Source organism: Crocodylus siamensis, chromosome 9 (genome assembly GCF_052110815.1).
Source record: "Crocodylus siamensis isolate JL-2025a chromosome 9, ASM5211081v1, whole genome shotgun sequence".
Taxonomy (NCBI): Eukaryota; Metazoa; Chordata; order Crocodylia; family Crocodylidae; genus Crocodylus; species Crocodylus siamensis.
The window spans coordinates 44,787,353-44,814,913 of NC_143403.1; the positions used below are offsets into that span (position 1 = coordinate 44,787,353).

General features: G+C 47.8%; 1 protein-coding gene across 2 annotated transcripts in view; it reads left to right on the top strand.

The window, feature by feature from the left end:
* The first annotated feature begins 2,121 nt into the window (after nt 1-2,121).
* Nucleotides 2,122-27,561, top strand: part of HSD11B2 (hydroxysteroid 11-beta dehydrogenase 2) — an 87,352-nt gene continuing 61,912 nt past the window's right edge. Inside the window, exons 1-2 of one of the 2 annotated variants that reach the window (XM_090063226.1) lie at nt 2,122-2,252; nt 2,545-2,756. Coding sequence is in view for 1 of the 2 variants with exons in the window: in XM_090063225.1 (XP_089919351.1) it covers nt 2,498-2,756 (259 nt within the window). In the remaining variant the exon portion in view is untranslated. Of the gene's footprint in view, nt 2,253-2,406; nt 2,757-27,561 lie in introns of those variants that run through there. The other variant, XM_090063225.1, reaches the window with a different exon arrangement.

A 27,561-nucleotide genomic window follows, 5' to 3' on the forward strand; every position in this document is an offset into this window, starting at 1 on the left:
TAGCAGACTTGCTCATGGGATGATGAGAAGTGACAAGGTTCAGAATCTGTAAAAGGCAAAGATAGCCACCTTTATACCCAGAAATGAATCTCAAACAGGACTGAATTGCTCTTTCTGGCCATGTGTAAACTTTAAGAAAGCTATTGGGTTATTTCCAGCCCAGTCACCAAACTAGAAGTAGAAGAAGAATGAGCAGTTTTCCAGTGTGTGGTTGTACAGCTCTGGGCCCAGTGGCAGAAAGGCAGGAAGTAATCCAGCCACCTGAGTGAGATTCCACCTAGCATATCTCGCAGCAAAACATGCCCTGGGACCATCTGAGGGGCTCCAATATTGAGCTGAGAGCCTGCAGGAGCAGAAAGACAGCATGTGGCAGAGGTTAGGGACAAAAATGCCACAGGACAAAGGACTCACTACTTGCCTGGAGAAAGCGTCTGCCTTGTCTGAAAGGATGGGCCTGGGAACAGGTTCCTGGGTCTATTTGAGACACTGGTTAACCCTTTCCTTGCTTTCTTGTTGTGGGATCAACAGGAGAGAAGTTCCATTCCTGTGCAGAATGCCTTGGAAAGTGCCCCGGGGGGAAGCAAAGACTGTCATTGTCTAGAAGGACACATTGTCTCCTCAGCAATAACAGAAGGGGAGCCTATTTCAAGGGGCCCACAAAGGAATCAGCACAACATGCGTAATGAGACTCTGGACAAAAGAATTTGCACCTTCAATGCCAGGCTGGCTCAAGGACACACATGCCTGTATCCTCTACAAATGTACAACCGATCCGCTTAGCGTCAGCCCACAGCACAGGTGAAGGACGAGACCCATCTGGGACCTCACACTACATACAATGTCTTTTGTGAATCACTCCTATTGTTCGCCCGATAGCTCTAGGCAGAGAATCTTCATAAATCTCCCAAGGATGATATTGCTTCTTCTTTGTAAGGGCACAGGTTCATCTGGTATTTCTGTCTCTTATTTATGAACATGAACAAAATGACAGCAGCAGCCATCATCCTTAATAATCCCTTGACCTTGAATAGCCCTCTTCTGCAAGGGGTCCCAAGCTCTTCACAAACATCCCACAGAGGGATGGTATTACACTTAACTACTGTCTATGCCCAGAACTAGGTAAGGCAGGGGAGCGACCTCTCACTGTCATATCTAGCATTACCGATCTGAAGCCAGCCTAGTAAGGGTTACTAGTTGCTGGATCAAACAAAACAAGGTTTGGAATAAGCTTGCCAAAGGAAAATGGCAAGCAGTATAGGACTCATGAGGCCTGGGTCCAAGCTCACGCTCTGTTTTGCCTTTGTTTTGCAGTGCCTCAGTTCCCCTCTGTACAAAGAGGATTGGAGCATTTCCCTGTGATGCTAAATACATCAGACATTGTGGGACAGGCAGGCTTTAAGCCACATACCTGATATTGTGAGAGCTGGCCCCATCACAGCTGGCACTAATAATCCCTCATCCTCTTCATATGCAGTTTCAGCAGTCCCAAGGCCAAAGGCGCTGTGAGGTGAAATGGGAGGGGGTCCCCGGGGCCAGGCTTGAAGCATGCAGGTGTTTACCTTGCCCCGGTGCTGGCTTTGCTGTCTTGCAGGCTGCTGGTCTTTCACCCATTTCAGGTTCACTTTCAAAACAATTTCTTTTTTAAAGGCTGAGCACAAACTGTAGGCCTAAGAGAGAAGCAGGGAGTGCCCTGAGGCCTTGTGGGGGGACGTCCCTGTGGTGACCCCCTGCTGAGCATCCATCACGGCACTTCTGTGAGAGGAGGAAGCCTCACTAGTTAGCCAGCAAAGAAAGGAAAAATACAGGTCTGAGGTGGGGGGGGATAAGGGCAGGGCCCAGACACAGGGGCAGGCTCCTTGTGGCCTCTGGGCTGAGGCAGCTGCAAATAGGATTGTCTTTTATTTCTCCTGCTTCCTCGGTGGGTTATGCACGGCACTGAACCAGACAGCCTGGCCTCTCTGGAAGGCAGGCACGTGTGGGTGGAGAGAGACAAAGAGCAGGCGAGAGCCCCAGGAGAGCCAGCACGCTCTGACTGCTCAGTTTCATTTTCCCTTCTTCGAAAGCAGTGCTGATCCCTGTGCAGGATAAACACGGGCAGCTGGAGCCCGTGGGGACGGTGAGCTGTCACCTGAGAGGGACCAGCAAGGCTGGGGAGAAGGGAGGTCCTGGTTCAGGTGACTCCAGCTGCATGGCCATCCCACCGCATGCAAAACAGCATGCCCCAGACTGATCCAGCAGCCAACTTCGGGCAAGTATGTGTGTTGTGTGAGGCAAAGCTAGCCAGCCAGCCCCAGCAGCAAAGCGAACTTCTCCCATTGGCAGGGCAGGGCTGGCTCCTCCCCTTTCTCACTGCCTGCTCTTTTATAAATAGTGTGCAGTGCTCTCCCTGTCTCAGCTGCACACTTTGGGCACAACTGCATTGGGTGTTGCTTTGTCCCTCTTTCTTCCCTTCCCATCCTGCTTCTCAGCTCAAAGTGGACTTGCAGCCCCTCATGCCATGGAGGGCTGGGCTTATGGTTTGGTGTGGCTCTTCTTCACTTGTAGCCTCCTAGTGAGACTCTCCCATACTGACCTGCTGCTGACTCCTGCCCTGTTCCTGTACCTGGTCCTGCTGGCCCTGCTGCAATGGTTGTGCGATGCGTACCTGCCTCTGTTTCTCGGTGTTGGCTTCACCAGTGCTGCCTGCTGCTTTGTCTTGGGAAGGGCCACCCAGAGGAGATTGCTCCCTGTGGCGGGGAAAGCCATCTTCATCACAGGTGAGTGAAGCGGGCATGCAATACTGCAGCCTCCCTCCACCTGAGCAGTTAATGTTTAATTGGCCTGCCGTGGCTGGGACTCCTGTATTCCTAGACAGCATGTTTGTACAGGGATCCAGGTGAGCTCCTTTCCTGTCAGCACATGTGCCAGCACTGCCAGACAGTGACATAGCTCCAGTTGCTTGGGTCAGCTCTATACTCTGTGGGGAAGAGGGGGTAAGCTGGACTGAGCCAACTCTGCCCCATGCACATGTACATGCCATAGACAAGCTTGCCCTGCAGAAAGGGCCCACGCTGTGTGACAGAGTCCTAAATGCTCATTGGGCTGGTCAGCAGGCCTGCATTGTGAGGCCTCAGCTCTGCATGTGACTTGATCTTGATGCTGTGATCTTCTGGAGAGCTCCAGGCCGGAAGACAGCTGTGGGAATCCAGCCCACTGTATCAGCTGCTACAGGGCCTGGGAAGGAGGGAGGCAACTTCGGATGCCTGTGGAGCAGGAGGTGTCTCTGGGGCCGGAGACCCAGTTGCATAGCTGATGTGTGACATGTCAGCACCAGGCTGCTTTGCCAATGCATTGCTTCTTTTCAGGTGGTGGGATGACCTCCGGTACCATTCCAGAGTCCTTTTCATGCGTATCACAGGGTACAGTGCGTCTTCCCCTTGCTGCCCTGACTCCCACTAACAGCAGGATGGGAAAAGTAACTGCCCCCATTCTGTAGGCAAGGCTGCTGCTTGCAGCCTTCCTAGTAACTTCTCTCCCCTACCCCCAGACCCTGGGATAGCCTCACAGCCCAGCAAAAGAATCAGTGGATCACATTTAATCCAGGTCGGCTGCTCTCTGGGCTGGGTTGTAGTGCTTAGGAGTTATACATTTACACTTGGAACTGCTTCCATGCCTGAGGAAATTCCCTTCCCCCCACCCCACCCCACCCCATCCCTTGTGACAAGGCCTAAATCTTCTGTCCTAAAATCAGGAGACTGGATTGAATTCGTTGGGAATAGGAGGTGTGAGTGCTTCTCTTTACCAACCTGCCTCAGCATCTCTGGTTGTCCTTGGGTCACATTTGTTAGCTTTCCTTCACAGGGATTGAGAAAAGAGACTCTTTGTGGTAACCATCGGTGGATCATGGTGTATGCATGAGGGCCACCCAGACCTTCGATGCATATGCCTGGGAAGGAATTTTTGGAGGAGTGGAGGCTGAATAGAGACTCTTACTTTTAAATGTGAGATGATGCACTCAGTCACATGACTCCAGGAGCTGGGGCTTTAGGGGACACCAAATAGCAGAGATTGCAATGCTGGTGTAGGTGGCAGAGAAGTATCACTAAAGCATCTCTAGAGAAGAGGGGTCACATCTCTTCCACCCTGCAGAGTTCCTTCCAGACTGCACTGTGGCCCAACCACTCTGCGGCTGAAGAAGGAGCTCTTGTCACTGGAACTGCCCACTTGCTCTCCTTGGATCTGGTGAGCCCCTGCATAGCTATATGCTTCACAGCCTGATAGCGAGGCTGGGAAGGGGCCAAGGAACATGGTGAACTACCCCTTCATGGGGGGTACGGGGGTCCAATGAAGAGGACAGGATCTGAGGAGCCACGACACCTGGTTTCTGGTGCCAGCTCTGCCCTTGACTTGCCTTGTGACTGAATTTCCTGGGCCTCAGTTTCCCCATGTGTAACATGGTTCCCTACCACCAAATAGCTTATAGTGCCAAATAGCTTGGTTCTGTGACTGTAGATCCCTCATTAAGAGCTGTCAAGGAAATAACTCTCCATGATCATTCCCAGCACAAGCCAATGGTGGTGCATACTGTGTGTGTGAGGACCATACCCTACAGAGCTCTCTCCCCGTATGAGCTGCTGCAAGTGTCCTGGAGGGAACAATGACTGCAGACTTCCTCGGACAGGATTTCTAAATTCTGGTTACTGCTGGAAAGAACCCCCTAGTTTATGTACATCATGATGTGCTCTGCTAGGATTGCTGCTAATATCTTAGGAGTCCACATACAGTGGAAGGCTTTAGCAGGACTGTCAGTGATGTATGGTCTGTCTCCCTATGGGTAGGACAGGCCTGGTTTCTGTTTGGCAACCACCATCTCCCATGTTTGGAATGACAGCTGGATGATGTCTGGGGGCAGGGAGCTGGGAGTGTGGCGTAGGGACCCTAGGCAGAGGATGGTGGGAGCACGATAAGGAGGAGCTGTAAGGGAGAGATGAGACAATACAGGTAGAAGGGCTTGTCCCTGAAAGGCTTTGAAGACCAGAGGCAAGATTTTTGCCACTGGAGAGTGATGGGGAAGGTAGGATTGGTGTCAGCACATGCTGGCGAGAGAGTGGCAGCAGTGCACTGAAAAGTGCCTCGGGGAGGCCATAAAAGAGGGAGCTAAAGTAATCTAGGCAGGGACTGACACATGCGTGAATGAATGATTCAGCTGAGTGAAGGTCAAAGTGGCAGCAGACGCAGGCCTGTCTGGGAAGGGGAGAGCAGGCAGCCTCTACTGAAAAGCAGCAGGCATGACAGCTGTGTGCATACTTGCTGTGTTTGTAAGTGCACGAGTGTTCACCTACATGTGAGTATGTGCATGTGTTTCCTGTCCCTGGTGAGTCGCACCATGATGGGGACACCAGGCTTCTGGTCCAACATGGTTTGTCTGGAGTGTGGCTGACCAAGTTGATCCAGATCTGTATAATTAGTGAGTCAGTGCCTGGAACAAGGTGTTCTTGCCCCAGTGCATGGAAATAACACCTCTGCAGCTCTCTGGTGTTTGCTGTTAGCTGTAAATACTTTCTGGTTTTACAGGTTCCAGTTGCAGCTGGTGACGTGGGTCAGTTTATTCCTTCAACCAGATCCAAGCATGTCCTTTGAGGGCTACTGTCAGACAGGCCAGATTCAAGTCGGGTTATTATCTGGAGACTAATTAGCCCCATTCTCTAGCCAGGACATTCAGGACACCCTCCCAGCAAATAGGTTCTAGGTCAGGCCTTGTCATGGGCTCTGGTGCACAGAGGTGGGACCTCAGACAGAGGTGGGGCCTTACCTGTGTCTGATGCACAAGTGACGTATGCTGGATGTCAGAGCTGGGCTCCTCCCCTCTGCCTTAGGGCAGGGCAACCAGTGAGGGGGTGGGTATCCCTTCTTATTACAAAATGTGGGGCACTGGAGCCTGTTGTGCATACAGACAATATCAGGCAAGAGGCATCTTCCACCATCGCTCATTCTTTTCCCTTTGCTCAGCAGGAGCAAAGGCCAAAACCCTTCAGGTTGGGGTGCTTGTACACCCATGGGGTGCTTGTGGTTCAGCAGTGTCAAGTGATTACAATTAATGGTCTAGGTCTGGTGGTCAGTCAGGCACTTCTATACATGCTCTGGGGGTGGAGGAGCGCTTTAATTTAGAGCAGCTCTGAGAGCCACTCTAATTAAAGCACTGCAGCATCTTGTGTATTAGCGTCCCCACACTTCAAAATGGGTGTGGCAGCTCTTGAACTAAACTTTGTTCCATGAGCTTTAGTTAAAGCACCACCACCACCATTTTGAAATGTGGGGACGCTAATACACGAGATGAGGAGGCTGGCTGGAGTGTGTTAATTACCACACTTCAGCAGACTTGATTAACTGAGTCACCTACAACATGCTGTAATTGCAGCGCATTGGAGCAGCCCTGCAGCACATCTCAAGGCAGGTGGCTTGTCCTGCTTGGTGATGCCTAAGACTGGAACAAACAGGGACTCCACATCAGGACTGAGGAGCAAAGTGGACTTGCAAGGCCAAAACTGCAACACTCTGTCTCTGATCATGCCTGACATGCATATGAAATGCTTCTAAAAACTTATTTGTAATACAGCCTGCCCTATCGTGATTAAGCAGCAGCTGGCCCAATGAAGAGAAATGCAGCTTGCCCTATTCAGATTTAACTTGGTAAACTTGCTGCCACAAGATCTTAAAGCTAAGACCTTGAAGTGGCCGAAATGGATGAGGAGATCATGTACAAGAGGCAAGGGCACGTGTGTGACTTTATTCTGTTTTCAGGGCAGAACCCAAGCTCTAGTTGAGGAGGGTTAGAAAGTAGCTTCCTCTAGTTGCAGGCTGTTCCAGGACTGGGTCTTATAAATTCTGCATAAAAACCTAGGGATCCACAGCTAACTTCAACCCAGGGCCTCATCTACTGCTGCACTGCAGTGGTTCAGAGCACATGACATTATCAGTTTATAGACGCATTTAAAAATTTTTTAGACCCCTTGTGCATGGCACTTGAAACCTGCTGGGTTCTGTTTTGCTGCACAGCATTGCTGCTTTGTGGGCTCGATTCTGATAATAGAGTAATAGTTAGCCTGAAGGAGCACATGTTTTTAATACATTTTTGAGGGGGAGATGGAGGGGGAATGGAACCTAACCCAGTGAGACAATACGTATGAAGGTCTCCTCTAATGGCTGGTCTACCAAGCTGCTAGCAGTTGTTTAAGCACATGGAGTTGTAACTAGTCTGGATTAAACTCAATATAAACAGTGCTTATTAACTACCTGAACAGTTTGGCCAAACTTTTTGCATCTCATTAAGGCTTGTTACCTTGTTTCTGGGAGTAAGCCTGATTGCCTCTGTTAACAGCCTTGAAATTTGCAGGAGTGAATCAGTTCCAGGCTGCTCTAGAAGCATTGAAATTGATGGCTCCTAGTCGGCATCCCCATTTTTGCAGTTAAATGGAATACTGTTAAGTTACTAACTGGACAGTGAAGTATGCAGAGCTCTGGAGCCTTTATGTACCTTACTGGTATGCAGATAATCCATGTGTGTTACAATGTAAGCAGTAGGCAACACATTCGGCCTGGGCTGTTAGGCAGTTTTTTGCTGTGCACCCAAGAGCTAGTGTCACACTGCACTGATGTGGGCTATACTAGGCTTTGGCCATGCATATTGAAGCCTACCTTCCAAGAAGTGCTGTCATAGGATATATAGGCTCCAACAAGCACTGGCAAAGGAAGTCTTAATGTTCTTGCCTGGAGAAAGACCACAGCTGTTGCACCAATTGCAAAGACGGGGATGGGGATGGGGGGGTTATAATTCTCCAACAGCGTGCAGTAATAAGAGGGCAGTTGCTGGAAGACTAGGCAGAGGATAGAGATGTTCAGTGGGGTCAGTTCTTGTGAGTCCTTCTCCAGAAGGGCTGAGCCCAGGGCAAAAGGTGTAAGGTTCTTAGGCCAGGTCTGTACAATAAACTTAGTGTGCTAAAGTGGTGCTCATCAGGTCACTGAGATGCTCTAGGCAGGCTGGCTTCTAACCCAGAAGCAATGTGGTTGGATCTGTGCATGTTGTGGGCAGCTTGATTGGTCATTCAACAGTGCTAATTAGCTGTGTAGGTGTGGCTATACTGCTTCCAGTTTAGGAGGCAGCTTGCCTGGAGCAGTGTGGCATGTGTGAGGGTGCTGTGGCTGGGACTGATAAGTTTACCATGTAGACATATGCTTAGATATGTAAAGATGCTGAGGGCAACTGAGCCCCTGTACATAGGACCAGGGGCTAGGTCTGCTGCAGCAAATGGGGTAAGATGGGCCTGCAAGAGAATAGAGACAATGGGTTGAGAGCAGGGGTGGGCAAAATGCAGCCCGTGGGCCAGATACAGTGTGCCAAGCCATTCTATCTGGCTCGCAAGGCCCCTAAACAATTTAGAAAATTAATATTAATCTGCCCTGGGCTACCTGTCATGTGGCCCTTGATGGCTTGCCAAAACTCAGTAAGCAGCCCTCTGCCCAAAATAACTGCCCGCCCCTGGGTTGAGAGGGTTTTGGGATTCAGTGTAGGGAGGTGCTGGAGATCTTACCCTGGATTCTTCACTGCAGGTCTGGCCGTTTAACCCTTTGGCTATGTAAAGGAAGACTGTCTCTGGCAGGAAAGTCATAGCAGGGCAACTCTGTGCCCAGGGCAGCCATGATGCACAGGGCTGTGCCAGCAGCTGTAGTACTCATGGGAGCAGCTATTTTTGCACCCCTTCCCCCTCTCCCACCAAAGGCAGTGTTCCAGGACTGATGTCCTGGTTGCCCCCTCCTCAGTCAGCACTACTGTCTGGGAAGGCAAATGGCTATGGCTGTTCTTGGAGGTGAGACTCCCTTCCTACCCATAGTAGGAAGGCTGACTGTCCTGAGCTGTCACAGCTTTATGCCCATGGGAAGGATCAGCACTGCTAGGAGCAGATTCAGCAACATGGCTTCTCTCTATCACTAGGGTTCTTAGGTCTGTGTGCTTTCTTCTCTCTCCCCCTGGACAAAAACAAACCACTGGTGTGAGCTCGTATAAATATGTTAATAAACAAACCCTGGTCATGGCAGTAGAAGCAAAGCAGAACAGTAAAGAGCAAAGGGAGATGTTCGGCCTTTCTGGCTACTGTCCCTTTCCTACAGTGCTGACACTAATGTTCCCAGAGGCTGGAACTAATGTCACTAATGTTCCCCACCTCCAACGCAGACAACGCCATGCAAACCCTCCACTGACCTCCCATTGAAGGTGAGTAGCGAGGGGAACACCAAGGGATATGGTAGAGTCTCTCTGGCTTCAAGTGTAGACTAAATGCCTTTAACTGAACACAGGTTATTGGGCTCAGTAAGGGGTAACTTGACAAAATTCATGGCCACTGTTAGACAAGAGAGCAGACTAGATAATCTAATGATGCTTTCTAGCCTGGAAAGTATTTCAAGTCACCCCATGGCAATGCATCACCCTAGCTGCACTGATCTCAGCTGTGGTTGAGACTCCTGATCTAGAGGTGCTGCATAGTCCTGTGTGGCACTGCAATTTCTGTCACTTTAGTAAGAAACAAGCTTAAGTCTATCCCTGAATAGCAGAGCACTTAAATGCTCTCAAGTCTCAGTGATGTTCCTGTTGATTTCAATGCCTAATTTCTTCATGTGTTGATGAGTGGATTTAAGTGTACTCACAGATAATTATACACCCAAGTGCTTGGTTGACCTCAGTCTTAACACATGAGGATTTTTTAAAAACCATCTTAGCCAGAGTCTTGTTCTAGAAGGTCAAGTTCAGGTGATTATCTACCATGGCCACAGAGATTCCTGGTATGGATACTTCCAAGGACACAGGCCCCTCATGTTTTGCAAGTGTGGCCTATGTCATACATCTTTGTTCCTAGATGTATGATCTGTCATTTGGCCACATTAATGTGTGTTTTGAATATGCCTGGTTTACTAAGTAATCCACATCGTACTGTATCAGTCTTTGCCTTTAGTTACCATCCCATCAATTGTAGTGTTAACTGTAAACTTCAATGGCAATGATTTTAGATCATCTTCAGTTAACTGAGAAAAGTTAATCACGTAACATTTGACCACAAACAAATTGCTGCAGGACCCACTACTTATGCTGAACTTGATGATTACCACTAGTAATTTATGTTTTCAGGTCTCTCTGCCTGTTTCTAATCCATTTAATAAGATGTAACTTATATAAAGCTGTAATATTTTTTAATCAGAATGTCTTGCTGTGCTAAATCAAATGCTTTACAGAAGCCAAAGTATATTGTTGCCATTACTTTTATCAGCAATCACAGTTGACAAACTGTATTTCTCATTCTTTTATTATTATTATTAGTCCTATTTCCCATGATGCCATGTTGATTTATATTGATTACATCTTCAGTTCTGAGCTTTCTCTTGAGATAAACCCACACCAGTGGTTTTGCTTTCTTGGGTCTGATGTTGAGCTCTGACCTATGATTATCTAATTCATCTCATAGACCTTCTCTAAATGTAAGTTCTTAAGTATTTACTTCTCTGGAACAGCCATCTTTTTCTACCACTGTTAAAAATTAACTGTCCAGAAAACTCCTCAGCTAGGTGTTGGGTTTTTGTTTTGTTTTTAAACTCATGAGTGTAAGTGATTTGAGCCTGCAGAATTAAAAGCATTAACACCCTGTTCCACTACCCATGGAAAAGGATATCATCATGATATTGATGTATTGTCCAGCTGTGTTCAAAATGAAGATAATTATTATGAACATGTTTCTTTCTATACTACATAACTCTTGACAAATACCTTCTCTATCTATTAACAGGCCTGTACAGTTTAAGGGCTTCTGGCTTTTGATTTTCATTCTGTATTGTCTTTAACCATACTGACCATAGATATTTGTGTTATACTCTTAGCTTTCTTTGTCAGAAATTCAAAAGTATAGGTAAATTATTTGTATTCCTTGCTCTCCAACTTTTCACTTTTCCCATTTGTTTATATAATGAATTATTTTATTTACTTATTTTTGTTACTTTCATGTCTCTACTTGACCATGGTGGTTTCATTAGGATTTATGGCTTTCTTGGCAGTGGATAGTCTTCTTACACAACTCTCAACTTTTACTTCACACTTTACTTTTTCTTCTAATCAGTTGGGCTCATAGTTTTTTGGCATTAGCTTTTTAGCTCTCTCTTATGCCAAGTTTGTGTATTACAGGATGGAACTGTTGCAAAGTTGCTACATTGAGCAATCCCTGATCGCTAGTCCAAGGATCAGTTCATCTTTAATTATCAGAATGGGGTCTAACAGAGCTATCCAAGTTTGGGTCTAACTTTTGTTAGAAACCCGGGTTGTAGAAAATCCAGGGTTTCTGGTGACAACCTGGGACTTCTAGCATTATGAGTAGAATTGTCCATTTTTTCTTGAACATGATGATTTCCATTTCCTCCTGTTCATTGACCAGGCTCCAAGCACTGGTATGTGAGTAACCAGAGACACGATTCCCTTCACGTGGTGTGAAGCCTGGGTTGCATGTGTGAACATTTGTACTATCTCGTTCCTTAGTATCTTCTCCTGTCAACATAATTTAATTCCCTTCTGACTGGTTCTTATGCTGCTGAGAACAAGAGGCCATCCAAATCATATGGCCCCTTCTCAACTACAGGAGAGAGAATAAAACCCCTGTACTTTATGGAACTTACCTAGTATTTTCTCCTGCTTGCCCAGTGCTGCATGCAAGATAGGAAGGATCTCAGAGATTTTTTTTAACCCCTTTTGCTTCTTCCTGATTACCCCTGGAACATCATTTGATGCCATGTTGCTGGTACAAGATGCCACTGGTGATACATATAGGTCTGGTGTCAACCCCTCTACTGTAGAGGTATATCCTCTGTCTCAGCTTCGGGAAGCAGCATCCTGTCCATCTCTAGTTTATAACATCTCTAAGCAGTCATCCCTCCCATCATTGGGAGTGTCCCCTGAAGTTCTGTTACCTTCCTCCAGATGATTCTTTTGATCTTCTCCCGGCCTGCCACGATGATGTCTTCATGTCCATACAGGTACTTGTAGCTGAATAGGATCCATCCTGATTTTGTTCTCCAGTTGAGGAACTATGCAGGCTTTAAGTCGAAAAGAATGATTCCTTGATTTCTTCTTCCCAGGAGGACCCAAGCTGCCAGTTCGAATACTACCTTCTATCATCAGTGGAAGCTTAGATATTTTTTTTTTTTCCTGGGACAGTCTACAGACAGATGATTTTCCCTTGAGGAGAGGGTTGGACTAGATGACTACTGGAGGTCCTTTCCATCCCTTTTTTTCCTATAGACTTTTCTCTGCTTTTCTCATTGTTGAAGCTGGTGGTTGTCCCTGAAGCTGACACTGAGGGAAGAGGCTGTCAAAGACACACTGGCTCATTCAAATATCTAACCAGATGCCTCTCAAGTTTCTCACAGTTCTTTCATAGTATCATAGAAAATTAGGGTTGGAAGAGACCTCAGAAGATTATCTTGTCCAACTTCCTGCTCAAAGTAGGACCACCCCCAACTATATAATTCCAGCAAAGGCTTTGTCTAGCCAGGTCTTAAAAATCTCCAATGATGTGGATTCCACAATCTCTCTGGGTAACCTGTTTCAGTGCTTTACTACCCACCTAGTGAGAGGTTTTTCCCCCAATATTTAACCTAAACTTCCCTTGCTGCAACTGTCCTTGTTCTCTCATTTGCCACCACCGAGAACAGTGTAGTTCCATCCTCTTTTGAACCACCCTTCAAGTAGTTGAAGGCTGCTAATTAAACCCATGCTTAGTCTTCTCTTCTCCAGACTAAAACCTAGTTCCTCTAGCCTTTCCTCAAGTCATGTGCCCCAGCCTCCTAACCATTTTCATTGCCCTCTGCTGCACTCCTTCCAATTTTTCTGCATCCTTTCTGTAGTGGAGGGCCCAAAACTGGACACAGTACTCCAGATGTGGCTTCACCAGTGCCAAATAGAAGGGAATAATTACTTCCCTTGATCTGCTGGCAGTGCTCCCACTAATGCAGGCCTGTATGCTGTTATCCTTCTTCACAACACAGGCACACTGTTGGCTTATATTCAGCTTATTGTCCACTGTAACCTTCAGGTCCTTTTCTGCAGAACTGCTGCTTAGCCAGCATGGGATGGTGTGACTTAAGTGCAAGACTTTGTACATCTCCTTATTGAACCTCATAAGATTTCTTTTGGTTCAGTCCTCCAAATTTGTCTACATCTCTCTGGATCCTAGCTCTACCCTCCAGTGTATCTACTACTCCCCCACAGCTTGGTGTCATCTGCAAACTTGCTGAAGGTGCACTGTATGCCATCTGTCAGGCCATTGGTGAAGATATTGAACAGAACTGGCCCCAGTACCAACTTCTGGGGTACTCACTTGATACCAGCTCAACTAGACACGGAGTCATTGATTACTACCCTCTGAGCCTGATGATTCAGCCAGTTTTCTATCTACCTTACAGTCCATTCATTCAAGCTGTACTTTCTTTGCTTGCAAGAATGTTGTGGGAGACCATATTCAAAGCCTTTCTTAAATTAAAGTACATCATGTCCATTGCTTTTCCTGCATCCACAGAGCCAGTCATCTCATCACACAAGGCAATCATGTTGGTCATTGTAACAGGATCAGTGCCCCAAGGGCAGCCATGGCACCTCCTAGTGGTCACTCTCCACTCCTGTTATGCTCTGGCTTTAGGTGCCTTCCCTCTACTCTCGCTTCCCATGCTTTGATGTTCTTAGTAGTTTGGAGAGGGACTCTATCCCTAGGCCCTAGAGCAAACTTCACATCGATCTCCTGCCAACAGATTTCTTCAGATCCTGTGGGACTCATTCCAGTCCTGACATTTAATTGGCCTTCCCAGCCTGTACATGTCTCCCAGGACACGTATTGCCTTAGGGCAGGGGTGGGCAAAATACAGCTCATGGGTTGGATGCAGCCCACAGAGTGATTTTTGCCCAGCCCATGGCAGATCCCTCGGCTCCACTGAGCAGCGCTGGGACACCCCCATCCTGTTCCAGCCCTCAGTTTGCCCCAAGCCCCACCTGCTTGGCTTGGGGTAGGGTGGCACAGCATGGGGGCAACAGCAGCAGTGGGAGCCCTAGGGGGGGCACTGTATCTGGGGCTGGGGTGGGTGCCAGGGCCGGTCTCCATGGAGATAGCACATGGCCAGTCAGGGAGCTGCATCTGGGGCTGAGGGCCAGTCTCCATGGAGACCGGCCTGGTTCCAGCCCTGGCCTTGGATGCAGCGCCTTCACCAAGGTGAAGGCAGCCGCCATTCCACACTGCTGTGCCCCGCACCAAGCCAGCAGGGCTGGGAGCTGCTGCCACCAAACAGGCATCCCTGGGTCAAGTTGCAGACTGGCACAGTATGGGGTGCTCCAAGACCACCTGCCTCCCCTGGCCCCAGCCCAGTCCTAGCTTCTGCAAGTGGCAGGGTGTGAAGCCACCACCATGTCCATCCCCTCCCACCCCAACCCCTGTCTGCACACACTGGGCCAGGGAAGGGGACAGGTGAGGGGAGGGGGAAGGGAAACTAAGTTCCTCCTTTACCAGGCCTCTCCCTCATGGCTGCTGCAGTCCCTTAGCAAGGCCCAGCCATGGTCTCTAGATCTGTCCTGGCCCCAGGCTGTCACTGCACTGAGATCACAGCCCTGGACACAGCTCCAGGGAGTCATGCGGGTAGCAGGGAGTTGCATCCAGGCTCAGGATTGTGGGGTGGTGACAGCATGAGGCTGGAGGAGGGCAGAGCAGAGATCTGCTCCCAACATGCCCCAGCCCATCACAGGGGTGTGCAGGAAGTGGATCATGGCTCTGACTTAGTCCTGGACCCATGCTGTCGCTGCCCCATGCCTCCATCCTGTGATCCCAGCCTCACCCACTCATCCTGCTCCTGAACACCGCTGCCTGGGACCCATCCCACAAAGGGAGTTTTGGTGAGCTGTTGGGAGGGGGTGCTCACTCAGGCCATGACAGCTCACCAAAACAGCCTATGTGGCTCTCTGGCCCAAATAATTGGCCACACCTGCCTTAGGGGCCAATCATGGCCCCCAAACCTCCCCTACATCCAAGCCTATGCCTGTGGGTGTTTCCAGTCATTACTTAAGTGGGCACTAAGTCCAAACCAGCAGGCCACCTTAGGTCTCTACTCCCTTGTTGGGGCCTCAGACTTCCCTGCTTCTGCCCCGCTGCTCTCGTTGGCCCCTTTGGCTTAGGCTGACTGCACCAGGTCCGGCTTTTTGAGCACCAGCCCTTGTCCTGCCCTCATATCTCCACCCCTCACAGGCTGTGGGCTCCTCATGGGCTGTACGTCCTCACCCCAACCCTAGCTTTGCCTCTTGCAGGCATTGGGCCCTTAGTCCTGTCTCTATCTGTCACCTTCTCTGCTGGTGGGCCCTTGGCCCCAAGTCTCACCCTCTCAGCAATACTACAGCTTGCATCCTGCTCTGGCAAGCTACAGCCTCACATGCTTCTCTAGGACCTCCACATTTCCATTTTAATCCCATCCAGTCCACTGGTTTAAACTGTAAACAAAATGATAAACCCACCAGTTGCAACAAAAACTGCCTCACTCTTCATATATCCCTGTGAGTCATCCTAGCCTTACTTGCAGGGTCCGGTCCCGTCCCATCCCATCCCATCCCATCCCCCCCAGCTCTAGAGATCGCCTGGAAAGCCTCTCAGCTTCAGAGCTTTTCCTCCTCCAGCTTGCAGGGCCAGACTGATGCTTTAGCTCAGCCCTGGACCTTTATATCCCAGGCCCTGCCCCTTTCTGGTCAGGTGACCTCCACAACTACCCACAGGTGCTTTGCAGTTCGGTTTGCTGGTTTCATTTCATGGTAGTTCATTGCTGCTGCAGGAGTCTCATCTCTCCTGCCAGACTTGACCTTGCTGAAATATTGTAAGATAACCTGCTCTGCAATATGTCCTCATAGCCTATGTTTTTCCCCCGGCTGACTATTTTATTATGTAATTATCTATTCCTCCTGCTCTTTTCTCCTCAAATAACGAACCTTCCAGCTCTCTTACACTCGGGCACGATTTGCCCTTGTTGAATCCTTGCTGACTGTTCCTAATTATCTTCTCCGCCTTCAAGTTCTTAGCAATGGATTCCTTGAGGACCTGCTTCATGAATTTTCCACAGACTGAGGTGAGATTGACCAGTCTGTAGTTCCCTGGATCCTTTTTTCCCTTTCTTAAAGATATTTGCCCTTTTCCAATCATCTGTAACCTCTCCCAGTTGCCACAAGTTTTTAAAAGTAATGGCCAGCGAGTCTGTAATTGCATTGTTGAACTCCCTCAGCATCCATGGGTGCATCCCATCTGGCCGCATGGAGTTGTACACAACCAGCTTTTCTAACCAGTTCTTTCACCACTGTTCGCTGCTCACCTCCTCCCCAAACTGTGCTTCCAGGTGCAGTAGTCTGTGAGCTGACCTTCCTTGTGAAGACAGAGGTGAAAAAGGCATTGGGTACTTTAGCTTTTCTTCATCCTCTGTAACTAGGTTGCCTCTCATTTAGTAAGTGACCCACACTTTCCCTGACCTTCCTCTTGTTGCTGACATACCTATAAAAACATTTCTACCTTCACATCCCTTGTTAGCTGCAACTTCAGTTGCACTTTGGCCTTCCTGATTTCATTCCTGCATGCCTGAGCAATACTCCTATACTCCTCCTAGTTGGTTGTCCAAGCTTCTACTTCTTGTAAGCTTCCTTTTTGTGTTTTAGCTCACTGGAGAGTTCCCTACTAAGCCAGGCTGGTCTTCTGCCATACTTGCTAGTCTTCCTGTGCATTGGGATGGTTCATTTCTGTGCCTTCAGTAAGGTTTCTTTAAGATACAACCAGTGATTCTTGACTCCTTCCCCCCTCAGACTGGCTTCCAAGGGAATCCTGCTCATCAGTTCCTTGATTAAGCTGAAGTCTGCTTTTCTCAAGTCCAAGATCCTTACCCTGCTGCTCTCCTTCCTTTCCTTCCTCAGGATCCTGAACTCAATCCTCTCATGGTCATTGCTGCGCAAGTTGCTTTAAAAGCTATTTTGGCTAATAAAACAAAAAATTACAGAAAGCAGAATAAAAATGTTGGTTGGCAATATCTAAAAACTGAACACAACAGTGGATCTTATAATGTTCAAGAGATTAAAAATCAGCTTAATTCAAGATCTTATTACAGCCTTGTAACAAAGTGAACTTTTATACACTGTTCTCTCCTACTCTGGGCAGATAATTTTGACATGTACATGGACCTGATGATCTTTTAAATAGATCCTTATTTATCTCCAGTTAAAGAGGAGGAGTTAGTCATGTTACTCTCCAAGGTCCCGCCCAGCCTCCTGCTTACTTATAGACTAATTGGTTCAGAGAGGTATAAGCTTTCATAGGCAACTGCCTTCTTTGTGAGATGCTATCAGATGGCATCCGACAAAGTAGGCAGTTGCCTGAAAAAGCTTATGCTTCTGAACCAGGTGGTTTAAAGCTGCCACTCTTGCCCTGCCTTTTGTCTGTCGTTGATTAAGTTTATCCGCTAATGGAATTATGGGGCTGCTCATGTCAGCGCAACCACAAAATTCTAAGCAGGACTTAAGACATTTAGGACAAACTAATTACTCAATCATATTTGGGTTGCCAAAATGATACAGCCAAGCACAATGGATTAACACGCGAAACCAAAATACAATATGCAGGTTACTATTTTTAAACTATTCTCATTCCTTTGGGATTTAACTGGTACTCTAAGCTGTGATGCTGTTTAGTCAAAAGACCAGATAATGGTAAGGATCATTAATATATTAGCCAGCTCAAAGTTTCTTCCTCCTTTTAGGATCATGAGTTATTGAACTCAGTCCCCAGTCCTGGTCAGCAGCTATATCTCAAAATCCCTTAAATAAGTTTTTCAAGCTGTACCATAAAACTAGTTATTTGGAAGGCTGTTTTCAGCCCTCACTGCTCTGATGGTTGGAAACCTTCTAATTTCCAGCCTAAATTTATTCATGGCCAGTTTATCCCAAGATGTTCCTGTTCCAGCATTGTTATTTTGCTTAAATAGCTCTTCTCCTTCTCTGGTATTTGCCCCCTGATCTATTTATAGAGAGCAATCAGTTCCCTACTGGATCTTCTTTCTGCTAAGCTAAAGTAGCCTCCTCTCCTATGATAGGTCCCGATTGGTGTATATGTGCTTTGATGCACCTGTTACAAGTTGAATTCAACATTCTTGAAAATGGATGACCGGGATTGTACAATCACCTTGGCAGATTCATTTGCAGTGCTGTGGGTGTTGCCAATAATGCTTCCCTGTCTCTCCTGTAAAGACCATACCATGAACATCCTGGAATAGTATTAGCCTTTTCTATGGCTGCACCACACTGATTGGTTCATAGTCATCCTGTGTTCAGCTCATACATCCAGATCTTCCCCTTCTCTGTCCAACCAATGATTCCCCAATTTATAGCAGAAATGCTTATTAACTCCTTATTACATAACAGTGCACTTTATACTGTTACTGTTACTTAGGTAAGCTCCAAAGGATTCTTCCTCTGTGATATTCCCATCCCCTTTCTATATTGGCAATAGCCAACTCTTATCAGCAGACTTCATTAGCACATTTATTCATTGTGAAAATAAAAATAATAATTTGAACTAGTGCCCTACTTATCCTACACACATTGTACTCATTCTCATCTCCAAATTAACTATCAGTTTTCCCATCTAAATCAGATGTTTTACTGAATTCTAGATTAGCTTAATTGCATCTCCTTTAGCTAGAAGATATCTTTTTGGGCCACACCTAAATTTTCTTTCATCTCTTCCCCCAACGTGTTGCAGAGCAGCCTCACTTCTTCCTGTTCTCTATTTATATTGTTGAAGAACAGTTTTACTGTTTTGTTTTGTTTTTTAATTTCCTCTTCAAGGTCTCATTCAGGTTGACTCTTGGCAATTCCCATCTTTATTTCTACTATTTCTGATATTTAAGGCATGGCTTTCTTTGCTGATCAATCTTTTTTTTTTCATTTTTGTATGTTATGTGCTTGCTCCTAATGTTTTCCCTGAAGTGTTATTTTGTGTAGGACTTCACCTCAAGTCCTACACAAAATATTTTTCCCCTTGTTCAGGAAATAAATTTCAGATAGTCTTTAAGTCCTTTACTTAGAGATGTAATGCCACTTTCACAATTATATTTTTGTTTTCATTCCAGTTTATTTCACTAATTCTCAAATTTTGGCCTTCCTGAAATCAAATCCTAGTCACAGATCTGTTTGTTTATCCTGTCATTTAAACTGAATCAGCTTGGGATCACTTGCTCTTTTTTGGTTCAGTGACAATTTGGTAAAGAAAGCTGTGAGTTAAGAAGCCACCAGTCTCTGGTCTCTTTTTTTCTTTAAATCTTCTCTGAACTGTTTTCGTGGTAACTCCTTCTCTAGGGGAAGTATTTCTCTCTCACAAGTAGTATTAGGTTTAATCAGTATAATGAGCTTTATTCCAGTCTCAACGCTCTCCATTATTTTAGGGTAGCTTCTATACAATTAAGGCTAAACTTGTTAGTGAAATACATGGACATATCATACATTTTAGTCATTCAGAAGGTTTTAACTTGGATACTTACTTTCTGTAAAGTGTTTAGCTAACTAAGTTTGAGTGAACAAGACCTGTACAGTAGTCAGAACCAACAGGAAGGTAATTGCTACAGGTTTGGCTTGTGACTGGTTTCTTGAAGCAGTTCATTTAGGTGATGCTCTCAGATTTCACAGTGAACTCCTTAGATAAGACTTTGAGAGAGTCATAAGGTGCTATTCAGCAACAGGAGTCTATCAGTCACCCAGAAGCAGGCATGCCTGTTGGACTAGCAGTGACAACCTCCTTCTTTCTCTCATCAAAATATTTCTAGCTTTGGGAAGCCACGAGTCATTCAGAATCAGATGTCTCTATGCATCTTTTTTCTTCTGGGTGGCATGGCTGAGCTCCTCTTGACCTGCATCAGCTTTGCTAATCAGAAATTCTTCTTCATGCTTTTGGTGAAGATTTGAAAAGTCCAGTAGGATCCAAGTCATGCATCATGGCTGCTCCTTCCTGGCTTCTTGCATCTTTGTCAAGAAAATTCCAGTATCAGGGGCCAAACAGCTTGTGCCATATCAGTGTGGGTGAGACCTGTTTAGACTATTTGCTGAACAGCTGCTGGCTCACTTCCAGGCAGAAAGAACATTACCTCTCCAACTTACCTTCTGTGCCCCTCTCTCCCAGACCCTTTGGCTAGCTTAGTACTGTTCCGTGTTCTTTCCACCGGCACTTCTGTTCTAAAGCAGCCTACTTGTGGAGTCCTTGTAGGAAACCTTCTTCTGGATAATTCAGTCCTTGCTAAGCCACTTACCATGCTGCAGTATAAAATAGGTTAATTTGGTCAGTCACAAATAGGCAACCAACTGAAGAATTAGCACGAAACAGCTTTTTACTGTGTCAGCTTGTAATTATGCCTTCCATGTCAGAAGTAAAGTTGGTAGGATTCTTTCATATGCAGACCTCTCTCTGTGCAAAGGCCCATCATACAGATAATCAGGCCTTATGGTTATATAAGTCCTACTACCTTCCAGTTAATCTTTTTAAGAGCAACACAGATTGGCTTCTCAAACCATCATTTGGGATAAAGAAGGCAGAACATTCAGAACAAATAACAGGTTAGATCTGCCTTTGGTAAGGATTAGATATTTTATGCATCATTTATTTTCCAGGTAGAATAGAAAACAATTTATTCTCAATATTTTTCAGGTCATCTGAACTAGGTATCTAAACTTCCTCAAACTAAAAGGGTTTGTTACAGAAGGCTTTTAAAAGGTTATATCAAAAGTTCAATCTTAAGTCATTAGTTCAGATCAGGGGTTCTCAGACTGTCATAGTGAGCCTCACTGAGCTATGAAAAAAATGACTGCACCTACCCATAGTTTGCTATGGGTGTGGGGTTTGTGGAGGGCACAAGGGGGAGTGGGTGCGGGGTTTGTGAGGGTGTGTGCATGGGTTTGTGTGGGGGAAGGTGTGGATGTGGGGTTTGTGGAGTGTGTGTATATGGGGGGTGTACATATAGATATGGGGGGGTGTGCATATGACACCACAGCAGCTGCAGGGGGCCCGCAGAGTGCTCATGGGCCACACAGGTGGAGCCCCCTGACAGTATGCGGTTCCAGTCAGTTCTGGAAGCCACATGTGGTGGCAGGGATTGGGGCTAGGGCAGCCCAGTTCCACTGTTTGGGGCTCCCAGTGGCTCATGTGCAGCTCTCAGGACTTGCATGCCACTGCGGGGGAAGCCCCAAGTGATGAAGCCAGTGGCCTGGCCCCCATCCTCTGCCAGCATGTGCAGCTGCTGGCACCCCACTTGGAAGCAAGGAGCGGAGCCAAGCTGGTCTGGCTCCATCACACAGGGCTCCCTGCCACTTCTGGCAGAGTCCTGGTCAGGCCTCTGCACTCCTGCCACCCTGCTGGGGGCAAGCCCCATGCTTTGAGCTCTACACTCCTGATGGTCCCAATCCCATGCTTTGCACTCCCACTCAGCTGCAACTTCGCTGTTCCCACCGCGCCTTCCTTACTTGCTGCACAGAGCACTGCAGCAGTGGTAGGAGAAGGAGCTGCTGGAGGCTGGGGAAGTTGAGCAGCTCCCCGGGTAGCAGCGGCAGCCCCGTTCCAAAGCTAAGCATGCTGGCTGGGACCATGGCTGGAGCCCTCCCATGCATGAGGGTGGAAGCGCAGAGTGCTGCCCTGGGGCTCAGGTTCGGCCAACGGGCCGTATTTTTGCCCGCCCCAGTCTGATGTGTCACAGTTGCTAAGCAACATTAGCACACTAAACACAAGCTTTTTGCGTTATTTTATTTTTAGTTATTTTAAAATATAATACATCTAAAATATAACTTTTTTCCCCCAACTCATCCAACCTATCCTCAAAAAAACCCCCTTCACAGCTCATGCCTCCCTTGACATGACACTGCACTTCTACAGAAGGAGGCCTTCCTCATTGTCTGAGAACCACTATCATGATTGCCATAATATTATATCGTATTTGGCTCATTGTATAACTTCCGCAAATTTATAAGTATTAATGCAAATGTATAAATAGTTTGCATATAACATAGAAGAAAAGGGTAGCTTACATCAGAATTTAGGAAAATTCTGCGGCTGGCTAATTAGCTGGTATAGTTAACCTGTGTGTCTAAGTGAAACCGGCTAGTCAACATGTTTTAAAGTAGGGGTATCAAACATGGCCCATATGCTGGATCAGGACCACAAAGCCACTCCATCTGGTCTGCCAGGCTACCGGTAGGCTATGGAGGTGAGGGGCATGGCCAGAATCTGGGATCCTGGGGCACAGGGGAAATGGCCCTTGGTGGCAAGGGGGTGAGCAAGGCCTATGAGACACAGCCCTTGGTTGCTCTGTGGCCAACTGGCCCACCATCACTTGCACCACTGCTGCCACAGTGGCCCTGCTATCTCACTGCCACACTTTGGCCTGAGCCAAATCCAGCCCATGAGGAGCCCTGTGGCCCAGATCTGGCCTGGGGCCCAAGGCGAGTTTGATATTGCTGTTTTAGATTGACAACAAGCTATTGGCATTACAATAGGCCCAAGATCAATCAAGCTGAGCTTCCTTACATTGAAGCACCTAAAACCAGCAGTTGCTTCAGAAAACACCAGTTTTATTCCTGGAACTGTAATTTCAAATCCAGGCCCCATGGCATATCTTGGCTGCTGGTGGGTGAGAGGTGTGTGGACAAGTGCTTTGAGCAGAAAAATGAGATTTTCTCCTACTTTTGGTTCAAGTGAAACATGTCTCTCAGATTGAAAGCTTTAAAAACATTCAGTAAAACCTTCCTAATTCATACCACCTCGTACATAGAGTGCTGCATGGTCCTCCTCCAAGCAGAGTTAGGAAAATGAGCTTTTTTGTTGTTGCTCTTCAATATTTGTTGATATAAAGAGTGTTGCAATCCCTACATGCAAACTTTTTCACAGCCTTCCCCTTGCCATGGAAGAGCTCATCTAGACCAGGAAAAGCGGAGTGGGGGGAGTATGGGGTTTCTTAAAGTCTTAACTAGTTAAAAATCTGGTGTAAACAAATTTGTTCTTCCACATACTCACTGGTTGAGGTGGGTCCATTGGCTTTGTAAAGCCAGGCTGCTCTTTGTCTTGTTCAAGCTTGTCAGACTCAGCAGTTTTGTAAAGGGAGAAACTAGAGTCATGTTCACCTCCATACTCCATTCTTGCAGCTCTCTGCTTGAGGGAGCACAGTACTGTGAAAAGCCTGTGTACTGTAAGAAATGCCATGCTGGGTCTTTAGCCCCAGGGCTGCATAGGCCTGCCATCTGTGAGCTGGTAACCTCTCCCCTTGTGGGCTGCTCACAGCAGCACAATAGCAGGCTAACCCAGGAACTACTTCCTAGGATGAGAGCAAGGGTCAAGATGGGTTTGGAGGCCTCAGGGATGGGGGTCACTGGGGACATCCCTCATTCTGCCTTCTCACCTGTTCTGTCATTCCTATCCCTGTCCTCTTCACCACTCTTCCTTCTTTGGGGGGCACCTGGCCAGCTGAAGGTTGATGCAAGAATGTTGTCTTGGTAGCCAGAGGGAGAATCGCTGCTTTGTAGATGTGGCCAGAAGCTCAGCACTCCTGCCACTGCTGCAAGGAAAGACTGGGTCTCACAGCTGTGCCAAGGTCCAACTAATTTCTCATAACTTGCTTTCTAGAGAGCCTTACTCCAGGGCTAGGGATAGAAATTACACATAAACCAGTATAAGTGATCAGAAACCAGTTCAAATCTGTAACACAGCAGAATTTCAGTGCACGTTAAACCACTTTCAAAATGTCCAAAACCAGTTGAGATAAATCTGGATGGACATAGCATCAGGCTTAGCTGATTTAAGTTAAATTGGTTATTGAACTTCTGTCCCAGATCCTGGCAGGTGTACTAAGCCTGGGTACCCCTGCAGTCATTGTCCCTGACTGTGAAAACTGTCCTTACTTGGTGCCCAGGGGCGGGAAAGCTCCATGTAGAGTGATTAGTGCTGTTGCTCTGCCACCACTCAGATAGGATGGGACTAAGGGTAGAGCACTCGCCAGGGCACCCAAAGCCACATCAGCCTCTACTCACTGAGGGAACACAAGGGCAGAAACTACATCTGAATCTCCTGCACCTCCTTCTTCTTATGTTTGTCTGCTTTCAAGGAGATGCTTGCAGCACACTGGAAAGGTGGCAAGGCAGCAGCATGCTCCAACCTCCAGCTCTTGCAGAAAACCCTCTAGGTCATGAGGCCACATACAACACCCAGGGCTGTTAATCTTCCTGCTGTAGGGCAGCCCAGCAGTGGTTGTATTGGGCAGGAGAGAGTGTGGGGTTTATGCACAGGGCTGTCCTGGTCCCAAGAGTGAGGGGTGGGAATGGTCTTCTCACAGCTGAGCTTTCAGGTAGAGTCCTGGCTGTTTCAGCCACATGAGAAAAATCTCATTGTGGGGAAGAGGGCAGGCTGCAGGGGAGTGTTAGGTGTGAACTGTAGCCCACTGAGGGAGGTGCACTGCTCACAGTGCACCTATCTCAGCCCCCTAGGCTGCTGTTTTCCTGGCTCCTTCTGTCCCCCAGGCTGCAAAGGACAACACGGAGACTTCAGTTCTTCTAATTTAAGAAAGTCTCTTCACTTTGTTTTGGTTAAGGTCTTTTTCTTGTAGAAGGCACAAGCTGAGAACAAATAGTATGAGAAACTGAATAGGAAACTGCTGACAGCTGTGGATGAGCTGTGTCCCTCTGATGCAGGAGGTTGCTCTGCAGAGGGCTCCATGGTCTGCAATGGTATTTCCTTGACTGCCATTCAAGTTTTATAGGGTTTGTATGCTTGAGCCCCTCTACGCATGTGTCTGGTCTGTGCTGCACTTCCTACTAAGGTCAGCTTAGCCCTGAGCCACAGTTTCCTCTTGGCTCCCCAGGCAAAGCTGGCAGACTGGCGAGAGGGGCCCGAGTTGCACATGGGGTGGGAACTGCTCTGCCTCCTGCAATGTACTCAGTGCAATGAAGCCCCTCTCTCCTGGCCACTGTCCGGGCTCATACAAACCCTGAGAGGCCAACGGGGGCAACAAGGTATCTCGCTTGCCAGACCTTGATGTTACAAACTGACAGGGAGGCTGCCCCTAGAAGACAAAAAGGGTTTTGGATGGTAGGCTCTTGTTTGGGCTGAGGCCCCCTGGCCTTGGCCCACTTTACTTTGGGTGAACCCCTCAGCCTGGGTCCACTGTCCCAGGACTGCAAGGTCCTGGGGTCAAGCTCCAGTCACACCCTCAAAACTCTGGGCCCCCTAGATCCTGCTCAGGCCCTCGTGGGCTCTGGGTCTCTGGGTCCCCCTGGTCTCACCTCGCAGGTTCTGGGCTTGCGCCCCCAGTCTCCGCTGCCTGACACCAGAGTCTTTCTGCCAACAAGAGCACGTAGGATCTGTGGTGCCCCTGGGCACCATTCTCAGTGGGTCCTCCACCCCCTACAACTGCAACCCAGTCCTCTGGTATAAACAAAAACCAAAGCATGAGTGTCCACTCCAGAACCAAGGGTTCTCCTCCCAGGGTTAATCTTGCCTTGCAAAAGCCCTTGCCCAAAAGGCCCCAGGTACTTGTCTGTTTCTGGTTCAGGATGCAGGGTTTCCTCTGCCTCTACCGCAGCTCTGAGTTCTTCCTTTGGGCAACCTGGCCCAACTCTATCCTAGAGCTCTTCCACCTTTCAGCTCCTACCACTAGACTGGCTCAGGCCTAGAGCTTATAAGTCTCCTCCCAGGTCATCTGACCATCCACTTCCACCTCCAGGCATATCAGTGACTGGGATAGGTGGCCATTTTGTTTCAGGGCTCTCTCCCTGTATTAGCTTGTCCTAGGGGTTGGGGAGCACCAGTAACCCTGAGCTCCCTCTCTCCTTTAGTAGTGGGGTAGGGAGGGGTTCCATTACACTTCTCAGTGACAGGCTGACCCTGTCTTGCTCAGACTAAGTGAAGTATCCATCCCAGGAAGAGTGCATGCTTAGTGCAACATTGCTGTGACCTCATGTGGACCCAGAAACACACTGAATCTTCTGGCTAAAGGATGGGTACCACCAGTGCTCTACGGAGATGCAAAAGATCCCTGAGTCCTACTCCCATGGACACCACACAGCTGAAGCCAGGGGTGAAAAAGCTGGTTGCAACAGTCTGTTAGCAGTGATCAGCCTAAGCTATTTAGGGAAAGGGGCAAGTCCCCCTCAGTAGCACACAAGAGATAATCTGCCTCCCATACAAGATCTCATTCTGATGTCTCAGAACAAGAAGCTGGCTCCGGCCCTGGAGCAGGAAGTCCTTATCCCTTCAAAACTTCCAGCACTAACCACTAATAGAGTTTTCCATGAAAGTGTCCAATCCATTTTTTAACCTTGCCAAGCTGGCCCCAGACAGTGAATCTCACTGCTAAAGGAAGCTGGTGTTTGTATGGAATACTTTCTCTTTTCAGTATCAAGGCGCTGCCTTTTGGGCTTCCTGCATTTTGCTTTGGTATGGAAGTAGCCATGACAGGCTGCACTACGGGCCTCAGCCCAGACAAGAGCCTACCATTCAAAATGCTGTTTGGAGAGAGGAGTCAGAAGATGGAACCACATGCTGTGTGCCATCTGAAGAGTGCCGTTCTTGGGTTCCACTTGTCCTTGCACTGTGGCTGTGAGCAAGCTGCTCAGGGCAGTCCTGAGGCCGGAAGTGTGGAGCTGGGGGCTGATGCCAGCTGGTACTGTTTAGGTATCACTCACTTTGTAGAAGAGCTGAGGGCCTGGCAGTGCTGGTTCTGGACTGCAGCAGACCCAAGCCAAACCTGCTCAGAATAGAGAATCTTCTCTGGTGTCTTAGCCTCTCAGAGATCCTGCCTGCCATTGACCTGGCCTTCATTTCATTGCATTTTCCCCTAGAGAAAAGTCCAGCCCAGCTGACTTGGAGAGCAGGAACTTCCTTATCACAGTGAAGAGCTAACAAAAACCTTGGAACTGTGAGCAGCAAGGCCATTAAGCTGTGGTCAGACTGCGCAAATACACACTTGTAATGGGAACAGCTGCAGTGGCCCCTCATTAGTATCTCACAGCATGCTCCTAACTCTGGCCTGTACAGGAGGAGTAGTGCTGCCTAGGATGCATGACAGAGATTCTGTGGTCTGGTGTTGCTGCCAGATGGCTGTTAGGTTTCATCCATGTGGGCTGCAGGTGCTGCTCCTCTTCTCCCTTCACATGGACCATACCAAGAACGTGTTCTCTCCGCTCAAGTTGACATTACTTGCTATCGCTTCTCTTCCAAACTTACACTGCCTCGAGGATGTGCTGGCTCTTCAAACTTGCCACAGGGCACATCTACATGTGTAATTAATGCAAATAAATTCTGGAGCTTATTACTGCTGGGCATGCCATTTGAATCTGCACCTGCTATTGAGCCAGGTCGGAGCAGCCCCAGCTGGCAGGAGGCCTGGGAGGTCAGCCTGCAAGGCCAGGGCTGCTCCCCTCCAGCTCACTGTGCTGAAGAGGGCCTGGCTGGGGCATAAGAGTGCTCCAGT